The 15,966-nt window shown below is 43.2% G+C and overlaps 1 protein-coding gene across 4 annotated transcripts in view; it reads left to right on the top strand.

The window, feature by feature from the left end:
* Positions 1–15,966, top strand: part of PDZD2 (PDZ domain containing 2) — a 203,143-nt gene that overhangs the window by 128,766 nt on the left and 58,411 nt on the right. For all 4 annotated transcript variants that reach the window (XM_064405468.1, XM_064405467.1, XM_064405469.1 and 1 more), the window contains one exon: positions 4,780–5,182. In XM_064405468.1, coding sequence (XP_064261538.1) covers positions 4,780–5,182 — 403 coding nt within the window. The remainder of the gene's footprint in view (positions 1–4,779; positions 5,183–15,966) is intronic.

Genomic DNA, 15,966 nt, shown 5'->3' with positions numbered 1-15,966 from the left:
GGCTCAGTGTGGCTGTCTGTATTTGTTAAAGTGAGATAGGATGTGACAGAGAGCTTGTCACAGCATGCTCTTGTCAAGTCAGAAAACCTTTATATTTATACATGCACACACTTAAATATATATATATGTAAAAAAAGACAAAATTACTGTCTTAGTCTAAGACACTATTTCCGAGTCTGACACTTCACATTTGTGCCAGGGAGGTTGGAATAAACTCAGTGAGTTTATCAGTTTTTATGATCACAGCAGTCAGTTCAGCTATGTAGGGAAGAAATAGGATTTGGCTGAATAACTCAAAATAGTCTCCCAAGGAAGTGAATGTGTGTCTCTGTCTTTATAGCCCTGATACAAAAAGGGTATTAAATGTCCCTTGATACCAGCTACAGGTTGCATTTTCCAGCCTGTAGTTAAGCTTTGCGAGAGGTAACTTTCCAGCTCTGTTTCAAGTGTAAAACAATTTTTCTCTGTTTTTAAGGATTATTAATATTTTCATGGTTTCTCCACTATAGAGAAGAATAAGTCTTCCCCACTGCTTAAGGGTTACGTTTTATATAGGTTGGGGCTTTACCAGCACTGGTGCCAGGGTGAGATCAAAGCAGCAGGAGCAGCTGGATGGTCCTTTCTTCTGACATGCCAGTGGGAAATGTTTCCAAGCCAGTATTTCAATGATTTTTTTTTTTAGATCCTGTTTGTGGAGATGATGCTGCAGTGTCTGAGGGGACTCCCAGCTGTGCCAGGGAGATTTGGCACTACCTTGCAAAGACTGGAAAATACAGAAAGTATGGATGAGTGTTCTGCTGGTAGAATGTTTTGGTTTGGCAATTGATACTGACAGATGTATGATCAGCTAGTAAAATCTCTTGCATTCTTAAAATCAGTGATAATAGGATTTATGTTTTGTGATTGGGTGGCAGCTGGAGTATCTGCTCAAGGTTTCTTAGCTGGTGTATGAGATCCAAAGTTTTCACCAAAACCTAATCCATCCTCTGCAAACCAAAGTGAGAACAGAGTCTCATTTTCCAATAAATTTAGATAAATCAAAGCTGAATTAGGGATGTTTTTTGTCCACACACCTTCTCCATTCAAGCTGAGGTCTGTGTTCAAACTCAGTGACAATTGGGAGGTTGCTGCTGATTCCCCACATCTGTGCTGAGAGCTGCTGTGTATGCTCATCAGCTCTGATCCTGCCCTGCCTGAGACACTGTTGGTGTATTGATTGCTAAAATCTCTATAAGTGCTCTACCGGGACCAAACCAAAAAAAAAAAAGCTTTTCTGCATTGCACACTTTAAACCCCTTGCGAAGGGTAACTGGAGGTACTTTTCATATTTTTGCAGTTTTCTGCTGTCCAGAGACTGTACAATTACATTTTTTTTTGAGTATGTCCTACTACTCCGAGTACTTCTGACATGGGATGCTCCTGGATTGATAGACAACAATTTAAAATATGAAGGTGCTCTCTCATTTAATACAATCTTACCTGTTCTTTGCACAGTGTTGAGAGCTTACTGTGCTTCCCTCGTGGTTTATTTTTTTGCTTTTTACTTAAACAGGAATGAAGTGGCAAAGGAAAAGGAAGCCAGCCAAGCAGCTGGCTTAGCAGAAATGTACTTAGCAGAAATTGCAGGTGGATCAGGCTCCTTGGTTATCATCCCCATCTTGGAAGGGCAATACAATAAAATGACCACAATTTCTTAGTATATTATTTTCGACTTGTCTCCTATCTTGTGGTATGAGTTTAGTGTTCTATCAGTGCTGGTTTTCCTGATCTTTAGTTTAAAAGAAACTCTTGAGATAATGGTGCCACTTACTGCATCCCTGGTCCCAGCAGGACTTAGCCTGTCTGAAAATACCTGATGTGATCCAGTGTATGCAGTGACTTGCTGCGATGCAAAGGTAACTTCTCACTGACCCAGAGAACACCCTTTTTTTTGGTTTGTTTGTTTGTTTGTTTTTGTTTGTTTGTGTTTTTTTTTTTTTTTTTTTTTTTGTTTTTTTTTTTTTTGTTTCATTTTGGGTTTTTTTTGTGTGTGTGGAAACTTACTGTGTTCTTTGAACTGCTGAGAAGTACTCAAGACATAAGCCCATGAGTTACTACAGGCTGCATGCCTGGAACATACAGGCCATCTCAACATATGGAGTAAATCAACACAGCTCTGCTGACTTCAGTGCAGCTGCATCCATAACCACTTGCTGTAACCCTGCTCCAGACTGGAGGATGATTGTGCATGAAGAGTGGATAGGAAAAAAAAACCCTCCCTTTTTTCTTACAGCTTTACACTTTATGAACAGAATAAATGGGCCATGAGTGGAGGTGAAATAGTAAATTATTTTTGCCTCTTTAGAATTACTTTATTTGGACATATGTGAAGTTCCCTCTTGTTCTCCGTACTTCCTAAATCAAGTAGTTGATATGCATGCACTTGATTGCTGCCATTAAAAAATACATCAGTAATTAGTTCAGAGATTGGTGTTTCAAAAAGCCCCATATACATGCACCTGCACAGAAACAAATCAGGCAGAGTTGACACTGCATAAAGACAGGGTGGGCAGCACCCACGTAAGGCACACGACTATGGCAAGAGGAGCTGCTTTCCTGTTTCCATGTGCCAAGAGAAGCAGTGCTATCAGGCTTATGTGTGATGGATCAGAGTGCACTGGTATTGCTGCAAGCAAAAGTCATGAATTTTAATCAACTTTACTGGCTGCCTTGAAATTTGAGTTGAAAGATAAATGTGAAAAACAGGCAGCCCATATTGTTTCTGGAACAGAACTGCCCCTTTTCAGTTGATTAAAAGAATTCTTCTTTTAACTTGATAATAAAAAATACTTCCATGTTAGCTCGGGATTTTTTTTTTCTATGCTAACCCTTCAGGTCCTGCCAGCTTCATGTGTCTCCCAGAGCCAAGTGTCACCTTGTGGCCACCCAGACAGTTGACCTGTGCTGCAGAGCCTTCCCAGCTGGCAGGGCTTGTTGGCTGTCTGCTTTCCGCCGTTTGGAAAAAGATGGGTTTAGGGCTTTATTTAAATATTCTTCATGTCTGGAGAAGGGGAGGAAAAAAAGGATTGCCTGGTGAAAACTGAAAGGACTGTCCAGGGAGTTGGGGTTCAATTTATATTCATTGGGAACTTTGGCACAGCAAGCATACTTGTCCTTCCTATCTGTGGCTCCAGGGCTGCTTTTAAGGTTATTTAGTTGTGGTATTCATTTAAACATCAGTCTTCCTAATTAAATATAAGTGATTTGAATGCCGATGTTGTCTGTGGGGGACATCAGAGCTTTGCAAAGTGGAGTGAAAATACCAACCCTTGTCCCTGGACAGAAATACACACCCATCATGTTACTTCCAGCCACTGCCAGGCTGGTCTGGCTTACTTTGAGTAGTTGAGAGTGCTTTCCTCACTCCTTTGCTTCAGGGGTTATCATAGCTGCTTTTCCTGTTTTGCCATTAAGTCACCTCTGTGCAGGATTAAGTTTGAAAGATTTATTTTACAGCCAAACAACTTTTAAGAAAGGGAAATGGAAAATTAGAATACAAGCAGCAGGGAGGAAAAAAACTTGGTGGCAGACTCCTGAGTGGTTTCTCCTCCCTCAAGCACAAGTGCTGTGCTATTTTGTCTTATGATCTGTGGTTCAACTCCACACCTAGTTTCTCATCTCCTCTGAAAGCTGTAGGTTCAGCAACTGGTCTGTATTAGTGAAGAGTTCATTTCACTGCAGCTAGCTGGAGCAGAGGCTTATTTAATGCCCTGGGAAATTCATGCTAACTTCACTAGTGAGAAAGGCAATATAGTTTTGGGGCCTAAATTAGTGTGAAAGGGCACATAGAAACCTGCTACATACAAATTCCAGCTTGTTTGTACTCTCAGTTGGTTACACCCTTGGCTCAGAACCCAAATATTTCAAGAATTTGGGTTGAGGTATATCCTTTCCTAAAAGAAGCATGAAGTTAGATTCCCCTTTTGCATCAGTGGGTGCAGTTTCTGTGAGGTCACAGAGGGTTTGTTTGAAGCAGAAATGTTAATTCCTCCAAGGCATGTCCAGAGACTTCAGGAGGGGAAGTGATGCTTTGCTCTGGCGAGAGAACCTGGGGGCTGCTCATTGCACAACTGAGAGGACTTGGCCCCTCTTTTGATTAGAATATGCTTGCTCTAAAGGAAACCCACCTGATTTCCACGTCCCTATAAAGCATCTGGGATGCCTTTCAGTGCTGTGCTTTGCTGTACTGGGGCCATTGGTGCTGTGCCTGATTACCCTAGTGGCTGATTTTTTTATTTTCCCAGTGGCCTTCAAAGCATGTACATATGCTGAAGTAAAAGATTCGTTTCACTAAGGAGGCTCATTTCAGATGCAGATGCTCTATGGGCTTCTGCACAAATGAATCCTGATTTTCAACTTTTTTAGAAAATATTTCTTTATTTTAATACTCTGCTGGAAACATTCTCTGCTCTCCTTTCCTTACTTCACCTTTACATGTTGCTGTGCTGCAGATATGGAGCTCAGAACTGGTGGCATTTATCAGCTGTCATGTTATGCTGTGGTGGGATCAGCCTGGGTGGCTGGTAGGGCTTGTTAATTATTCCTGGTATTTTCTTCTGATACTGAGGAAAGAGCATTTGCCAATTCCTCGAGTTATCCTAACACGTCCATACACCAGGTAATCAGCTGGCTGAGACAGTGCAAGAACATCGTGGGGTGCAGTGAGTTGGGATGCCGGGGTGGGATGTGGGCAGTGCAGGGCGAGTGGTCGGTGGTCCTCATCCATCCCTTTCCTTGCAGTTACCTGGCCGAGCAGTGCTGGAATGGCGGCTTTGTCTACCTGATCATGTTGCGCCGCATCAAGCGCAAAGCGCCTCTGCCTCCCTCCAACGGCAACAACAGCAACAGCTGCGACCCCAAAGCCAAGCCCAGCCCTGAGCCCACAGACAGGGCTGCTCAAAATGGGAAAAGGACCAGGAAGTTCGGGGTCATCACCAGGACGCCGGGCAGCAAGGACAGCAAGGAGAAACTGGGCTCGGAACACGGGAACGGGCACTGCACCCCGATGGAGGTGGAGGTTGCTCAGCCAGAGACCTCTGAAGCAGAGAGCAATGGGGAAGAGCAGCACCAGGGCACCGGGGCACCGTACCGGGGCCGGCTGTCAGATGATGGCATGCCAGACATTGGGGACCAGGCTGCCCAGGTATGTTTGATTTGATTCTTCTAGAGAAGAAAGCAGTAGGTGTGCAAGCAAATTAGGTTGATTTCTCAAGCAATTCTCTGGTTTCAATGCTCTGACCTTGGGCCGAGCCTGTAGGTGACAAGAGAAGCTGTCAGGGCACCCGGATATGGGATGGCATCTAAAACAAGGGGGCAGGAGGATTGGAGAGTTAAATAGCAATTGTTGGAAACCTCTGTCATACTCCATCTCTGATGGAGGGTAGGTCCTTTTATCTCTTGACCTGTCAGGGTTGACCTCGGGATTTTTTGTTGAGACAACTGATGACCCTACAACTCTGGAGCAGGAGGTGTCAGTAGAAGATGGTAATTTTTGTCCTTTGGAGCTTCATGTTTAGCTCTGCCTGGACTTGATGTCACCTCACAACTCATGTTAACATTGGGATTGAAGCTTCCCTTTTTGATGCACCAGACCACGTTGCATGTATTTGTGGTACAAAACTTGTTTGGCCACTGTCTGAGAACCACATGGAAGTAATTGTGGATTTTGCCCAGAGCTGATGAGATAGACAATCTGTTAATGTTTGGGACGACAGTGGGATTGGGGCTTTCATTGCTTCTCTCTTGGTCCTAATGGAGATCTTGGGGTTTGTTGCCTGTCTGGAATTGCAGCATTGCTGGTTGGAGGAAAATAACCCAAGCCTTGATCAGGTTTCAGTATGCATCTCTCACCAGAAGCGCTGTCTGCCAATCTTTCCAGAGGCACTGATAGTATAAACAGATGAAGGCTTCTTTGCTGGGCTTGGGGCTGGCTGCAGCAGCTGGTTTTGGTTTTAAGACTTCAAAGCTGGTAACAAGCACTGTGAGTGGACATCTCATCACTAAATTCTGCTGAGAAAAGCAGGGGATTAAATGTGCCCTCTGAATTGGTGCTCCTCAGCACTACTCCAGGGTAGTGGTGATCATGGTTGTAAAGTTACAATAATTGAATTTAAAGTACTTTGTAGGAGTTAAAAGCAATTAAGAAAACCTCTGGTTTTTAAAGAAGTGTAATTGCAAAAACTTGCTCTTCGCATCAGTGAGACGTGTTGGATTTTATGGTGCAACAGAAAGGGTAGGGTGTTTGTGTGTGTGTTCTTGCAAGCCTCGTAGCTGTTCTGAAAGAAAACATTAAAAGCTTAAAAATAAATAAATTAATCATTTTGTATTTTGAAAGTTCTGGTCCATATAAAGGCTTCTTGAATCTGTTCTGAAGATGTCTAAGCACATGTCATAAATGAAGTTGATCAGACTTTTTTTTTGTAGTGCAAAGCCAAAAATACATATGTAAAAAAAAAAAAGAAACTCTTGTTCCAGAGCCATCTCATGCTAGTGCTACCTTGATGTTTTGAATCATTTTGGTCTGAGGAGTAAATTGTTAAATTCAGAACATATATGTATCAATGTGAGCAATAAATACAATTTTAATGCAAAGCACATACAGGATAGCTTTGTAAAACATAAAAAACATAGCTGAGGCACTGGGAAAATTCAAGAGCTGTAATCTGTTCAGTTGTGGTGTAGTGTCATTTAGTAAAATTGCTTCTCTATTTTTTTTTTGTTTCCTTCCCCCCTAATATTTTGCTTAGAAATATGACCTCCGTCTGTGTCAGTACTAATTACATTTTCCTGACATTTGAATAAGGAGAAATGTGAATATCTGGAGCCTGAATAGCACGCCAAGCTCATCCTTTGCTTTTTAATGACAAGGGGGGCTTATAGAGGCCCATCACTTACAGCATCTGTGCGGTAGCAGCTATCAGAGTAATGAGTGGCTTAATTAAGTTTCTTAAGAATTGAATAGGGAAGGTGAATAAAATTTTCAAAATTATTTGTTTCCTGTTAAAATAAAGAAAAAAGGCAAGGAATGAGTACGCTTGGGAGCCTTAGATCTCACTTCCAGCTCCATTTTCAAAGCGTGACCTGGCACTCAGTCATGTGAGATCCAGTTGTGTCAGGAGCCTTTTGAAAACGGCATCCAGGATGTCCTGTCAGAAGTTGCAGCCTCCTTCCAGGCTTCAAAGCACAAGCCAAACCTCCCGTAGCCTCAGGATGAGTTATCTCCTCCCGAGCAGGGACAGGGTGCATTGGCAGGCCACCCTCTCCATGGGGAAGCAGCTCCATCCCTGCTGCCTGCCCCATGCTCACCATCTCCTCCACAGGCTGGCTAATTGAATATCCACAGCTGTCAGCCCTGTGCCCTCGGGGAGCACTATATTTGCTTTCGGGGGAGACCTAGCCTGTGTCAGACTAGATGGCTGCAGGTGGGAGGAAAGGCTTTGAGAAGTCACTCAGGGATCAGCATGGATGTGGGAGGAACTTGCTGGTCCTCTCCATTGCTCTTTTCCCACCCCAGGAGGCAGATTGGAGCATTACTGAAACTGAAATGTGGAGTAAAGGAAAATTGCTTTTTTTGCCCCCTCTCTTTAGGAAATTAGTTTGAAGTTGTAACCAAAATAGAGGAGAAGAGATTGGGTTGATCTGCATGTCTTCAGACACTGCTGTGCTTATCCCAGTGGCTAGCTCATGGCCAGTGCCTGGGGGGTGTTGTGCTGGGAGAGCTTTCAAAGCATCTACACTCCGTTTCAGTGCCTTTTGCTTCAGGCTGCTTGGCAGAACAACTGCAACAAGCATGGGGTTGTTCTGCCATTTTGTCTCCCATTTTCTGTGTGCATGCTGCTCATAACAGCAATGCTGATCATGAAACAACAGGCGAGATGAATACTGTTTGTTGAGTGAACCTGCCAGGAGATTCCTGTGTTACTGGTTTGTGTGCATGTGCCAGTCCCCTTCTTCAGGCTTGCTTTCATCTCTCAGATCTTGATCTGTCTCTCCTTGCACTTGGCATTGCTATCGCTGTGTATAAACAAATCTGCTAGGCTGTCTGCTGGTATGTAACCCTCAGTAAATATTGTACCTGTCAATTAGCAGGCAGCATTTAATGTTTACAGGTGGTTAAGTTATGCTGCAATATTTTAGGATGAACCTAAGTGACTTTTAAAAACGTGGGGATTCAAAGCAGCAAAGCCGTGTATCTGCCTGACAGGAAGATCTCTAAGATCTGGAAAGCAGACCTGACCTTGGAAAGGACCCAGGCTGGCAGCAGTGGGAGTCAAGGGCAGTGATTTAAGATTAGGCAGTCTCTGAGCTGGAGTAATGACCCATCATATCCTGTGAAGATTGGGAGCTTAAACACAGATATCAAAGTTTTCTTCTTGTATTCGGTGGCCTGAGACAGGGTGTAGTTTTGCAGGGTAATTATACAGGCACAGATGGAGTGTGGGAAAGGGCTGCTGGAATCCACTTTTCTTTTTTATAAAGAAAAGGAAACTGTGAGCTTTCCTCACAATATACCAGTCCTGTGGTTTCACTGTGTTGACTGGTAGGACAGAATCCCTCCGTTTTGTTCTCAGTTTCTCTGTCCAGGTCTTTTTGGAAGATCTGTGGACTGCTTTCTGTTGTTCAGCTTTCAGTGTCCAGATACAGCTGGCATGGGCAGAAGTAGGACTGGGGTTTGCAAAGACCAGATTAGGAGTGTGAGGGGCTGGAGTCTGGTTCTCAGAGGGAATTAAACCGATCCAGGTTTTGCTGGCATGATGAGAAGTTTGGCTTTCAGGTTTGGCCAGGTTTGGCTTTCGCTTATGAAGCCAGAGGAAGCTTGGACAAAGATGAGTTATACCAGAACAGACTAGCCACCTTGGCTTCCTCCATCCCCAGCAGGATGCTCTGAAAGCCCTTGAAAACCCATCTGTTAAAAGCAAAAACAAGACACCCCCAGAATGGCCTTGAATTCTCTTCTTTATAAGCATCCAAATTATTAAGGTCTTGAAATCCAGATCCAAATTTATTGTGACTGGTGGAAACTGTGTAAAGGACATTAGGCAGAGTGAAAATGCTTTAATAGCAAAGGGAGGCAGGTGAGAGGGACTGGGGCTGTGCATTTCAGTATTTCTCCAGTGGCAAAGACACATGGCACAGGAGGAGTTCAGGGTGTTCTGGGTAGTGGTGGTGCTGTAGGGTGTGGTTGTGGTGAGATGCCTTTCCAGGATGGAAACATATTAGCATCTGGTGGTTCTGCAAACTGTGTGTGATGCTTTTCTGAAGTCAGTGTGCCATCTATTAACAAAATAAGAGAAAGGGGAAGGCAAAGGAATGTTAATGCCTTGCCTCCTAGAGGTGTTTGGGCAGGTCTGGGTTATAGCAGTGGTTCAGGATCTTGACTGTGCTGTTAACTCTGGTCTCAGTCCCCAGGGCAGTGTGCCTGCCTAGCCAGCTTTGCTCTTACAGCCCAACTTAGCTCATCTTGCATGGACCACAACCCTCACCAGACGTGTGAGCCTGTGCACAGGTGCACACAGATGTGTCTGCATGTAGAGAACCAGACAGGACTTGCTTTTGTACTGCATGGTACATTTTATCAGCAGCTCTTTTCATTCTTTGGGCCCATTATTGCTTTCTTACTGACGTGGCTCATCTTGGGTAGGGATGAATGCTTTTGAATTGCATGTTACTTTGCAGTTAGGGAAGGCTGACAGCCATTCTACAGCAGTACTTGCCAATTAGTGTTGGTAAATGCCTGCATTACCTTGACTTTTGGTTAGTGGAAAATGTTCCTTATCTTGCCAAGCAGAAGAGGAAGGCTAATAGCACATTACAGGAATCAAAACATGAGACTTGAGATAATGTAATGGCTTTAAGCATTTTACTATTTTGTTAAACTTGATGGGAAAAAAAAAATTCTCACCCTTTTGCTGTACCAAAATGTATAGCTTGCTGTGAGCAAGGTAGTCTAGTGAAGCTACTGAAGCTAAGTTGCTTTACATCAATTTTTTTTGGCAGCCTAAGCAGTAATTACTGTTTCATCAAGGCTTTTATGGGATTCTTGTGATGAACAGTTTAGACATAAATAACACTGGTTTTAGGTGTTAATGTAGATACTTTTAGTCATGTAAAGGCCTTCCTCAGAATCTGATTCAGTTCTTAACATCTTTTTATCTGTTGTGTTTTCTTCCAACTTTCATTAACATGGATCCTGGGGCTATCTACTGTCTTGAAGTTTTAATGTGCACTGTGATAAGCATGTCTTCCCTCTTTGTTGCCTGTTTTGGGTTGTAAACTCTCTTAGGGACAAGGGCTGTCTTTTAATTGCAGCTGTATAGCACTGACAAAACTTGGCCTTTTTTTGCTTGGGGTTTTAGGAAGTTCTTTGATGTAACTAGCAGTTAAATTACAGTTAATATTTTTCGCTGCCAGTTATGTTCCACCTTGTCATAAAACAACAAGCATCCCGATTTTCTGGGGTTAAGTCACTTGCTACCAAATTTTTTCAGCTGACTTAAGATTCTGCTTGCCTTTGCTGTGATTTAAGTGATAGCTGCAGCTGTGGTGCTGTAGACTTTAATTTTGAATAGCAACCTGTCCTTTTATCTTGTTTTTGTACTGAATTTTCCAAGGGTGCTTGGATGTAGAGATAGTCTGGTAATGGATAAGTTACAATGTGTTGGTTTTACTGTGTCACCTTGAAAGGAGGTCTTCACTCTTGGAAATGAGCTATCCCCAAAGGCAGCGCGGGAATGTTCGGGGTTCTGTTGCAGGAGGTCTTAGCCATACTCAGCTATCATAAACCATAGGTGAAAACACTCTAGTGAAAGCATTTGCCACCCACACAGAAAGTGGGTGTTTGGGCCTTTTCTCTTAATATTTTGTGTGCCATATTAAAGATACAGCAAACCCACAACTAAAATGCAAATGACTAGCTTTAGCTGAAATTCAAGTTCACACCATTTTATGTTTTAATCATTACGTGTGAATAGTTGAAACCAAGTGGACATGCCTAAAATAGAGTATGTTGTCTCCTTAGGCACTGTAATGTTTCAGGCATTTGTTGGAATTATAAAGCTACATACACTTAATTTTTGAGGCAGAGTGCTGAAAGCACTCAGCAAACCCTAAAGATTCCTGCTGTGGACAGATGTAATACCAGTCCCCGTGAGACACTCCTCTTTAGCTGACATCAGTGTGTGGTGACCTACTCTAGGCTGGGCTTTAATCTGCTACAGGCTGCAAGGGTGTTTTCTGAGAAACTTCAGACTAAGCAACCAGCCATTCCCAAAAGCCCACCAAGAGCAAGAGACTGGGTGAAGTACTCAGTGAAGTGCAATCACCTGTAGCCCTTAAAAGCCTGAGCCTCCTCAGGGGCAATTGCCAGGCAGAAACCCCTGAGGGTCAGAGACAGAGGAGAAAATCCTTTGTTTGATCTCACAATAATGATTCAGCTGATGGCAAGAGTGGAACAGTTCAGAGGGGTGCAGTCCAGATGGTGATGGTTCAGGATGACAGATGATTCCAGGAGGTTTTTGTGAGGGTTGATGGTATAGTTCAGGTACTTGCACTGGCTGATAAAGTGTTTAAAGCCCTTGCCAAGGAAATGATGTCAACAAGCAGTCTGTCTTGGGAGATGGATCCCTGGGTGACAGTCTTGCTTCAAGTTGTGGAATTTTCATCCACTCTGCTGTGCTGCCTGTTTTGTGTATTTTAATTACGTGTTTGTGTTTGGAGGAGGGTATGTTTTTGCTTTTTACTGTTCCCCAGGCTTCATCCCCTAGGACACTTCTCTTTTCATGGGGAAAGTACTCACATTTTAGTGAAAAGATGCCAAATGTCTGGCGGCTGATTGTCCAAACAAGGGGACTCGTGAGATCAGAAACCAACACTTGAATGCAATCACAGTTGTGTCTGTGCTTCTGGCTCCTGTTTGAGGACATGGAGAATTTATATCATCAGTACTGTGTGATTCCTGTTGGGTTTGGGGATTTTCCCCCTCTTTTAAGTAGTGTAGGAGACGCACTGTATTGCTTGCATCCCCCAGAGGCAGAAGCCAGAGGCTTCAGTGGTTCAGCATTAAGAAACTTTCATATACAGCGAGGATGGACAAAGAACTCCAGTTTTGGAATAATTTATTGATAAATAAATTTAAGATTATTTTCCTGCCCTGCTTTTGATTTGTCTTGGAGTTGTTTAGATTGCTTGTGCAACAATGAAAACAAAACCCAAGGTAGTAGATGAAAGCAGGAGTCCTGCTTTCAGATCAGCCTTAAAAATAACCTGGCTAAGATTAGATTAAAAATACACTCATTATCCACTAATGAAATAATTGCTTTGTTATGAATCTGCAAAAATCAGATTTTGGCATGATTTTCTGGTGCTGAGTCATTCACATTAATATCTGAGGTGTGAGGAGTGATGGCTTTTGACTGTATCTTAAGACTGATGTGTTCAAGCTGCTCACCTTGTGTGTGATGGTGCAATTCCCCAGCTACCAATCTGTCTTCCCCACCTGCCTGCTGGGGAATGGGGAATAGTGGGAGAAGGCATGATGTGATTCAAGGTGGAGCAGGGAGCTGGGAATAGTGCTTTTAATATATGTCACATCAGTGAAGGATGCTGGGCAGTGGTGTGTGCTGAGACCATCCCAGTGCTCTCCCTGTTCATGTATAGAGGGTTCGTTGCACGACAGGTCTAATGTCATGTGTTTCTGTTTGGAACATTTTGTGCTGGTTTTCAGCTCTGTGTGATCAGCATGCTGCTTGCCAGCTGCTGTGAAGCTTATTGAAGTAAATTTTTATAATGCATGGAACTCTGAACTTTCTGTTAAGTGTCGCATTTCCAGAGCAGCTTCGTGCTGGTGAGGAAGATCTCACTGCTTGCTTCTGCTGCTCCTCATGGGAGACCCTGACCAGTTCCCCCTGTAAGTGGGAACTGGTCCCTGCAGACAGACAGTAAAAATCCACGTTGAATTGTGGAGGGAGGGAGACATCCTGTGGGCTGCATTCAGGTCCATGTCAGTCAGTCGGTGTGTGCATACAGACTTTGCATGGTTATTGATATTCTTATCAGGGCTTATCTCTGTTTTTGTTTTAAAATTGTTGCATATTTACATCAGCTTCGTCTGAATTGCTGCTGTGACAGAAAGTGGTTTTTCGTAGACAACTATTTTACATTTTCCATTTTACTGTCTGTCTTTTTAACTACTTACGGTGTTTCTGTTTTCCATTTGTTTACACCTTGCTCCTGCCAAGCTTGTCTTTTATGAAAGATTTCAAAGCAATTTTTTTTTCTTTTGTACATACAGATTTGCAGCTCCTTGAACACGGCGCAGTCAAAATAAGTCAAACCCCTTTTAAATCCCCTGCAATTAGCTAGTGAAGGGGAAGCGGGGGAAAGAATGGCTCCAGTGTCTTTTGCTCATTTATTTATTTATTTTCCTCAACACTCAGAGGAAAAACGTTCCTTTTTGTTTTATTAATGATGTGCTTATGAATTGGAGTGTTTGATGGTGTGCACTCGGAGCAGGCGGAAGGCGAGCTTCCCCACGTCGCGCTGGCAGCACGCTCCCCTTCTGATCTGCAGCACTCTTAGTTTATTCCAGATGTAGGCTTGCTCTCAGCAGAGGCTGCCTGATGTACAATGGCTTCACGGTGGAGAAAAAATGGCCTATGGGGACCCACTGGAAGCTGCCAGTTGTATTCTCTATTCTCACTTGTGGTCTGTTACATAAGATGACCCTTCCCCTGTGGGCCCCCCGCTTCACAATTAATCCAAGTAGAATATTCATATTGTCTTTTAAAACATTTTAATTATTTGTAACCTAGGCACTTTGAAATTGGTCAGATTCAAGCGGGAAAATCTGGTCCAAAGGGCTGCCTGCTTGAAAGAGCCAAGTCGGGAGGAAAGTTGAGTCACTAAGAGTGATGTAACTGTGGAGAACAGAAATTAGCCATTAGTCCAGCTGCAGCCTGACTTGACCATTTGTGTGTCTGCTTGCTGTGTGAGGGGAGTCAAAAAATGCAAGTCTGGAAGGGATTTCAAGAAATGACCCAGTCTCATCTCATTCTCTGAGACTGACTTTGACAAATGCTGGTTCATCATGTCCATGAAATCCTTTGCTGAGAGGAATCCATGTAGGCAGGGTTGCTGCTGCCTGGGATTACAAGTGAAGTCCGTGGGTTGCATCTGGGCAGAGTTAAGGTTCGAGTCCCTAACAATGAATTTTTGCTTCTTATTGCTTTGAAACTCTCAAAGCAAGCATGTCTTTCTGAGTGTCCATCTTGGCCAAATCTCAGGTGAATTGCATGGTATTTTTTGGATTGTCATATGCAAGTATTCATCTCATGGTGAGAATCAAAGCTCACTCCTCAAAATTTGAAGAGTTTAATAAGGGATAATAAGGGACAGATCAATAAAGCAAAAGTAACAGCTCTGGGTGCATGGCAGCAGCCAGAGGCTCACCCAGTTTTTTAGCAAGCAGCCCTTTATACTGTTGTAGTTGTGTTACTTTCTCAAGTGACTTTGCACGTTTTCGGAGCCAGTTTACCACAACTCTGCCTTAGGTTTCCGCAGAATTGCGTAAAGCCACAGCTACAGTCTCCAAGAGTCCATCGGGGGAAAGTCCAGGCTGGTCTTCTGATGCCACTTCAGACTCCTTTTATGGTATTTTGTTCTCTGCCTGTGCTATCTTGGTTATACGTTTTTCAAGAGCGGTTGTATCTTGTGATACATCCTTTGCAAGCGTGCTTACATCTTGTGATAGCCTTGCTTTAGGCACAGTTTTAGTTATACTGTTCGAAAAAACAATTATGATTTGCACTTTATCTACAGAAGTTGTTACAATTTATAATAATTTGCAATAGCATACACATAGTAGCAAAAGCCATCTGTTTCATAGCAGATCATAACATCCTGTTGTGTCATGAGCCTGTCCTCAAGTGCTGCACAGGGTGCTTGTGACCTGCCTTTGGCTAAGGAATATGGTTCAGTCTCCTAAGGAGAAAGCAAGTCTGGATATCACCTGGTCCCTGGCTGCAGTAGGGGCTGGTAGTGCCTCGCACTCTGTCCTTGATGAGGATTTCTGGAGTTTGGGACTGAGCTGGCATCAGCACATCTGTGCTTTGTGCTTGAAATGCTTTTGCACCCAGAGCTGTGAGCACATATGTGCAGATTTCTTGTGTCACTGGTGAACAAAGCTGGGGGAAGGTTATTCTGAGTTATTTATAAGTGAAGCTGTGAGAATTATTCTAAGAGGATGGGAAAATTCAGATGTTAATAGAAATGTGGAACTGACAGCAGCTGAGCAGCAACTGGAATTGTGCAGCTGATCAAAGAAGAGCGGTCAGCATTTAAACTCATACTCTGGGCAGGGATTAAGCAGGCTCCAAGGGCAGTGACATCAGACCTGCAAAATGCCAAAACTAACTACACTAGGAGTTTCCTTTGGGTATTGCAAGTCTCTAGAGTGGAGTGAATGCACCAGAATCCTAGCTTTCATTTAAAGACTAAGTGAGCTTGTAGTCTTTTTGTTCACTAAGGAAAGCTTGAATATAGGATACTTCAACAATTTTCAAAAATAAACATTCATTGCTACTTTTTTTTTTTTTAAGCATTTAAGCTTGGTGTTGTTTAACCTGGAAGTCCCCAATAACTCAGCAAAATCAGCTTTAAGTAAAATTTAAATGCTTTTATAAATCCTTAGAATTGGCACAGAGCTTTACTATTAAGGCTTTCCTGTGATGGACACACCTAAGATGCACATTCAAAGCAGCACCATTTTTAGCCAGCTGTGAAGTATCCCATGCTGCTCTGTACAGAGAACACAGCAGCTTCATGGGGAGGGAAAGGGGGTTCTGCTGGACACCTCCTTTCTCCAGAGGCCTCAAGGAAAGGCTGGCAGTCTATTCTTTTATACATAGCTTTCAAAATCTGGGAGTGACATCC

This window comes from Passer domesticus, chromosome Z (assembly GCF_036417665.1).
Source record: "Passer domesticus isolate bPasDom1 chromosome Z, bPasDom1.hap1, whole genome shotgun sequence".
Lineage (NCBI taxonomy): Eukaryota > Metazoa > Chordata > Aves > Passeriformes > Passeridae > Passer > Passer domesticus.
The sequence above is the reverse complement of the archived record's forward strand: the minus strand, read 5'-3'. Positions and strand labels throughout refer to the sequence as shown.